Source organism: Humulus lupulus, chromosome 1 (assembly GCF_963169125.1).
Source record: "Humulus lupulus chromosome 1, drHumLupu1.1, whole genome shotgun sequence".
Classification (NCBI taxonomy): Eukaryota; Viridiplantae; Streptophyta; class Magnoliopsida; order Rosales; family Cannabaceae; genus Humulus; species Humulus lupulus.
Window position 1 is genome coordinate 292,396,280 of NC_084793.1, and position 7,617 is coordinate 292,403,896.

General features: G+C 35.7%; 1 protein-coding gene across 1 annotated transcript; it reads right to left on the bottom strand.

The window, feature by feature from the left end:
* Positions 1-255: 255 nt before the first annotated feature.
* LOC133809857 (uncharacterized) lies at positions 256-3,096 on the bottom strand. Its single transcript, XM_062245981.1, has 4 exons — positions 1,801-3,096; positions 1,333-1,375; positions 603-902; positions 256-526 (listed from the first exon to the last, which is right to left on the bottom strand). Exons 1-4 carry the CDS (start codon positions 3,030-3,032, stop codon positions 443-445), a joined length of 1,659 nt encoding a protein of 552 aa, XP_062101965.1. The 5' UTR covers positions 3,033-3,096; the 3' UTR covers positions 256-442.
* Positions 3,097-7,617: the final 4,521 nt, after the last annotated feature.

Below are 7,617 nucleotides of genomic sequence, written 5' to 3' on the forward strand. Positions count from 1 at the left end.
AATCCTTTCCCTTACGACCTAGATAGTATTATTTAGTAATCCCCAAGTACACGTGAGATACTAATTAAAATCCTATTGGGCAGATATTAAGGTACTAATAAAAGTCTAATTAATAACTAGTTCTTTTTATTCCTTGTGGAATAAGTACACATCAAAGGGGGTCTCTGATTAATATCAATTAAACTACTAAAAATTGACTGCAAATGAAATGGAACAACATGCATACTTATCAACAAGTAACCATAAAGGAGTATATACAAAGCACAATGAAAAGTCTCCAATATACAATATCCAAAGCACAGTATCAACAAACAAGTAAGCATGAGTATGGACAAAACACAATGAAAAGTCTCCAAATCAGTAATTACAATGTCAACAAGTAAGAATGAGTATGGACAAAACACAATGAAAAGTATCCAACACAATATCCAAAGTCTCCAAATCAGTAATTACAGTTGTAAAAACAAACCTTCTTCAGCTCGATTCCATGAACTTTCCTTGTGGCTGCAATTCGAATGCCTCCATTCTACATTAAAACGTTTCAATTAGAACTATGAAGTACAATATTTACTATATTCTGAAATTTTAACAGGAAAATGTACCGGATGATTCCCATCAGTAGGAACCCGTGAGAAAACGAGTGTGTCTCCGACTTTGACATCACGGCCTGCAATAACGTCTTTCCACAACGACCTCTTAATTGAGTGCCTCAAATCGAGAGAGTGGCTGCTGCGTTCGTTGACGTCAACATCATAGACTTTTTCTCCCTGGTCGTTTCCCACAACCAAATGCATCTTTCCATTATTGGAAATCAGGTAATGAGTAAAAATGTACTTCGAAGCACATTGAGGTATTTCAAACGCTCCCTTCAGATCCGTTTTGGTAACTAGCTTGATGCATTTCTGAGCAAAAAAAAAACAATAGGTTTGTTAGAGCTAATCATATACAAAGAGAGAGTTCAGAGAGTCGATTCATATAATCACGCACGCATATATATATACATATATATAACTTATGAATTCTAAAATTAAAATCGTGAATCCTATATATCTTATCCATATAATCAAAAACTCAAACAGCCGATACATATATATATGTATATACAGTATATATATAACAGAATTCAAAAATTCAAAAACCAAATCACATAGCAGCGCATGAATTCAAAAATTACAATCGATTAAAATCGTGAATCATATCAATCAAACAGTCAAACACTCAAATCAGAAATCATATATAAATCGTATAAATTGTGAACTCTGCTTATATGAGGAATTCAGAAAGTCGACCCATATAATCAAACACTAACAGTTGTGAATCATAGAAACTCACCTTAGAGACATTCTCAGGAATAGGAGGATCCATTGATGAAGTACTGAGTTGAGAGAGAGATGGAGTATTGAGTTGAGAGAGATAGATGAAATAGTTTGAAATGAATTCAAATTAAACACGTATATATATATATATGTGCGTGTGTGTGGCGCCTAAAACACCGTTCCCTCTTTTTTTCATTCTTTTTTAAAAATTATTATTATTATAAGAATGTGAGTAAAAAAATTTATATAAGCAAAACTGAACAAGATAATAAATCACTGTACTCCTGCTATATGAGTAGGCAGTCATTGTATAATAGTATCCAAAGTCCAAACAAAATAGTATTAGAGAAGCTCTAATACCATACAGTCAAAATTCAATTGTTGTCAGCCACGGCCAAAAACAAATTCCAAAAGACATAAACAATAGAGAGAAACCCACATTCATAATTACTAACATAATTAGAAAATAAAAAAGATATATTACCTGGCTCTAAGAGGAAGAGGAGGAATTTTAGTCGGCCAAAATGGATGCACAATAGGGAAGTTGTGTAAGTTTGCGGCGAAACATCGGTAGCCAGGGGCTGGAAATTGAGAAATCTTTTCCATCTTATCTTCCCTAATATCGTATAGGTATATATCAATATTGTCAAAGAGCATGAACAACACATTGCCATTGGTCGGATGGAAAGCTATCAAATTCATAAACTTTTTATAAGCAATCCGCCTCTTGGTAAAGTCATGCACCAAAGTCCAGGTCGTCCCATCACCATCACCATCACCATCACCATCACCATCATAACTCAATTCCCATACTTTGACAGAGAAGACCCTCTTCCTCCTAGTCATGAAGAACTGTGCAATCCGCAGCCGACCCTGGACCACTCCAAGACGGATGCTACCCCAATTCTTCTGCCTCTCATCTTGGCGGAGGGCCAGGGGAAATTGGATATAATTTGGATGATGTGCATTCCGAAAGGGATCGAAGGCAGTAATCCCATAAGCAACTGTTGTTTCATAATCCAAAGATAACCAGTGTAACCTTTCATTGCAAACTATGGGAGGGTCATAGTTCAAGTCATGGAGGATACCTATCAACTTTGTAGGACTCCACTCTCCAATCTCGGAAGAAAAGGTCATGACACCAAATTCAGACAAGTAAGTTTCACAATCATATTCTAAACTCCATATTAACATTACCCTGTACCTGAATTGATCCTTGTTGTTTTCGCACATCAAAGCACCGTGTCCAAAGCCACCGAATACTAAAGTTAAGTCCACAGGAGTCGTGGGAAGCTCAATCCATTGTTTGGTAAAGGGATTGCAGATCAGGAAATCCCTTCCCAGTTCACGTGAAATCAGCAGCAAGTCGCCGGTGACGGAAAGCACACGAACCTCCGGCCAAGGCAAGAAATCGAGGTAATCATCGATGATGATGTTCTTCCTCGTCTGATGTAGAATCTGTGATTCCTTGGAGAAATATTGATAGGGGAGGGGTATTGTGAATTTGTGGACGAGACCATGTCTAAATAAAAGCGTACAGGCTTCCAACTGATTCTCATTCTCATGTTTTTGTTTTTGGTGGCGAAACTGGGTCGAATTGATGACACAATACCAGTGCTTGCAAACGGCCGTGCATCGGAGTAGAGATCGACAATCACCGATTCGAATGAATATTTCCAACAGCACATCGTCTGCAATAAGCATAACCTCCGCCATCGCTCGCCACCTCTCCCTCTCCCTCTCCCTCTCCTCGCCTCGTCTCTTCCTCTTTCTTTTAAGGGATTTCAAATTTTCCTGATTTCTATTATACCTTTATATGTATTATAGATATTAATTTATGGTAAAATTTAAATTTATTAATCAATTCTATAAATTATTTATAGAATGTCATAAATATATTAATAAAAAAAATAAACAATATATAAAAGGGTTACCTTTTTAGATCCATGTTTTATAAAAAAAAAGTTTAAACTAGGAATCAAGACCCTGTGAAAATAAGTCGTCCCAAATCACGCATGCCCAAATATAAATTTGGCACCTCATTTAAAAATATATTAACTAATTTCTAAAACTTCTATTTTTTTAAACAATTTTAGAAACCAATATTTACATAAATGAGTAATAAACTAATATTTTTTCTAATAAAAATAGTAAATACTGGAATGGAAACCAATCTTTCTATTGAAGAAAGGGAAATAGCATATTTTACAATTATACTTTATAGCATATTATATTATACTTGTACATAGCCTTAAAAATTGAAATAACAAATTAGAGGTAGACTTAAAAATTGAAATAGTATATTTTGTTAAAAAGAAAAAAATTGAAATAATATATTATATCATACTTTACAAAACACGAGTGGTAAAGAGACTTTTTGGGTACTTTCTTGCATGCATCTCTTTATTTTGTTTTTTTTTTCCTTTGATCAAAGTACAATTCTCACTCCCCTAATAAAAAAACATTTTCTCACAAGCTTATATACCTTTTCTTATATTACTACAATATTTTGTTTAAGATTCATCATATAATATTCTTTTCTTAAAAAAAATCACAATATATTCTTATTATTGCCTTTTGGATTATAATATTCTTATAATTATAAAATAGGGAAAATCACACATTTCACTACAAAAAAAAATTCTTATTACACTACTGAGGCAGTTTTTTCTATTTATATTTTTTAGTGCATTTATATATTTTATTTACATTAAATTGGTTACATTTTTTTAAAAAATTTAACAGTTGTATCTAATTTAAATTTGGAGGCCAATTTATTTAAAAATAGAAATTTTATATTTAGTTTTTATATATCACCCACATTTTCCTTCATTGTTTTATTAATATCTTCCATTTTTAACTTCCCCACCATTATTACTCTATTTTTACTTAGAATAAGGAATATTGTAAAAATAAAAAGATAAAAAAAAAATCTATTTTTTTCTCCATCTCCCCTAATGGAGGTTCGTTTATGGGAATAGATTTATATCTTTTGAGTTATTTTTGCTTTGTAACAGATTCTTATAAATTGTTTTGTTTATATAGTTATTTAATAAACCAGAAAGTTTTTAAAGTAGTCTCCCTGTTTTAAGCATTTCTCAAATATTTTTATGAAATACAAATAAATATGCTATTCTATTTTTTTATTTGAATAAAAATATAAGTTTTATTTTTAAAATGTCATCTTTAATCTTAGCGTGTTGCTTACATCAAATATAAACTAACTAGTTAAATATATGTTTCATAATTATTAACAAGCATATTTAAATTGTTAATATAAACTTGTTGGTGGTGAATTATTGCAGTGTATTGTAAACCTATTGGTTTATGTTGCAATTGATAGACAATTTTGAGTTACCAAAATATGTGATTTTTTGGCAAATCTTTGCTATATTTTTTTCTTGCTGTGTAATTTCAAATGCTTGAATGGTCAATTTTTTGTGTGTTATTAATTGAGTTATAACATAATAGTAATGATGGATATTTTATTTATGGTAATTATTGATTTTTTATTTCCATTAATGATAATCACATTTTGTGATTTTCTACCATGATTGACTTACCTTCGCACTAATAATGAAAAATAGAGAAAAAGTGTATTATTATTATTATTATTATTATTATTATTATTATTATTATTATATAATTGTATGCTTATAAAAAAATGTTGGGGGTTTTATGCCCTAATTAAAACTCAATTTCTTTGTAATCTTATTTATTATCAATAAAATAATAGAAATTATTTTTTGACTTGGTCAATTACTTTGCTCACATGTTTTATTTTCATGATTATTTGTTTAATATAAACTTCTATTAAATCTCGAGCATATAGCTAATCGTATTTATAGTGACGTAATCACAGTGGAATATAAATATGATTATATGTTCAAAATAAGTTAGTCCTAAGATTAGTCATAGCACAGGATTTACACTAACTTATCAATCTATGATATGATCTACTTACACATTGCAGTGTTATGTTCTTTCCAAAACATTAACAAAGTAGATAAGATCAAATGTATTTGTTACATCGAACTGGATCGATATTGACAGTTGATAGGATAAGTAAACATACCGTTATCATCTATTCTAGTCATATCATCTAGTTGACCATAAGTCAATTCACACTACAAGAAAAAGACCCTACAGCGAAGACCTCTACAGCTAGGGCGTCGAAAACCACGAGAAATAATTTTGTTTAATGTATTGAAATTGTTAGGCTACAGCGACGACAGGGTCTTCAACAAGACACGATCTGGTCTTCCAAATTACCGATACCCTACAACGACATGTCGTCGCGGTAGGGTATCAGGAATTTGGAGGGAGCACGAGGCGGGAACGGACTATACAGCGATGACATGTCGTCGCTGTAGGGTATTCGTAAGAACTGACTATGTTTCTCTATAGCGACGACAAGTCGTCGCTGTAGGATGCTCAGGGAACTCAACCGCCAAAAAGGCGGTTGCCTATTTTGCACAGCCTATAGCGACGACAAGTCGTCGCTGTAGGATGCTCAGGGAACTCAACCGCCAAAAAGGCGGTTGCCTATTTTGCACAGCCTATAGCAAGTCTAGGTTTTCTTCGAGTTGAGTGTGATTTGAATTTTGATCGTAAATTTGAGTTCGGATCGTTGGGATTTCGACCTCGATGGGCAACATTGCCTCGCAGCCGTATGCTAGAGAGAACAGGGTATGTCCTGTTGATGTCCGAGCTGTGGTCCTATACCCCCAAAGGACTTGAGGCAATTCCTCGGGCCATCGTCCCTTTGCTTCCTCCAACTTTTTCTTTAGAGAGCTCTTGAGGGTTTTGTTAACGGCTTCGACCTGACCATTCGCTTGCGGGTGAGCCACTGATGAAAAACTCTTTATTATGCCGTTCTTTTCGCAAAAGTTGGTGAACAAATCGCAATCGAACTGGGTTCCGTTATCGGATACGATCTTCCTCGGTACTCCGTATCGGCATACGATGTTCTTTACCACAAAATCAAGGATCTTTTTCGAAGTTATGGTCGCCAATGGTTCAGCCTCCGTCCATTTCGTGAAGTAATCAACGGCGACTACAACATATTTTACTCCGCCTTTGCCAGTCGGGAGAGAGCCTATGAGGTCGATGCCCCATACCGCGAAAGGCCATGGGGATGTCAACATGGTTAGCTCGGATGGTGGAGCTCGAGGTATCGTGGCGAATCTCTGGCATTTGTCGCACTTCTTCACATACTCGAAAGAATTCATTTTAATGGTTGGCCAGAAATATCCCTAGCGTATGATCTTCTTGGACAGGCTATGCCCCCCGGTGTGGTCTCCGCAGAACCCTTCATGAATTTCTTCAATGATTTTCTTAGCTTCGGGGGGGGGGGGGGGGGGTTACACATCTAAGCAACGGCATGGAATGTCCCCTTCTGTATAGTTTTCCCTCTAAAATGGTGTAACGAGGAAGTTGATACATCAACTTTCGAGCCTGATTCCGATCTTTTGGAAGAATTCCATTTTCGAGATAATCGACTATCGGACTTATCCAGGTTGGCTCCGTTTCGATCATACACACATCTTCCCTTTCTGGCTCGTTAATGCTGGGTGCTGATAGGTGTTCTATGGGTACAACATTCAGCTCTTCATTTTTGGTGGATGTGGCGAGTCGAGCTAAGGCATCTGCATTTGAGTTCCGTTCTCGGGGGACCTGTTCGATCGCATAAAACTCAAAATACTCTAATGCGGATTTTGCTTTCTCCAGATAAGCTGCCATTCTTGTGCCACGAGCTTGATATTCTCCCAAAATTTGATTAACTACGAGCTGGGAGTCACTATAGCAATGTATAGCTTTAACCTTGAGCTCTTTTGCTATTCGTAGTCCCGCGAGTAGAGCCTCGTACTCGGCCTCATTATTCGATGCTTTAAAGCCAAATCTTAAAGCGGAGTGAAATTTGCTCCCTGCGGGGGTGATCAGAATAACCCCTGCTCCCGCTCCATTTTCATTTAACGAGCCATCAACGTAAAGTTTCCACAGCTCGTGGGCCGTGGTTATTACCTCATTGTCGGCTATACCGGTACATTCCACTATAAAGTCCGCCAATGCCTGTGTCTTAATAGTCGTCCTCGGATGGTAGGTGATCTCGAACTGTCCGAGCTCAACAGCCCATTTAAGAAGTCGACCTAAAGCTTCTGGTTTAGACAAGACCTGCCTAAGTGGTTGATCTGTCAGTACATGAATGGGATGTGCCTGAAAGTAGGGGCGGAGCTTACGAGATGAATGTATTAAACTAAGGGCGAGTTTCTCCATCAATGGATATCTTGACTCTACCCCC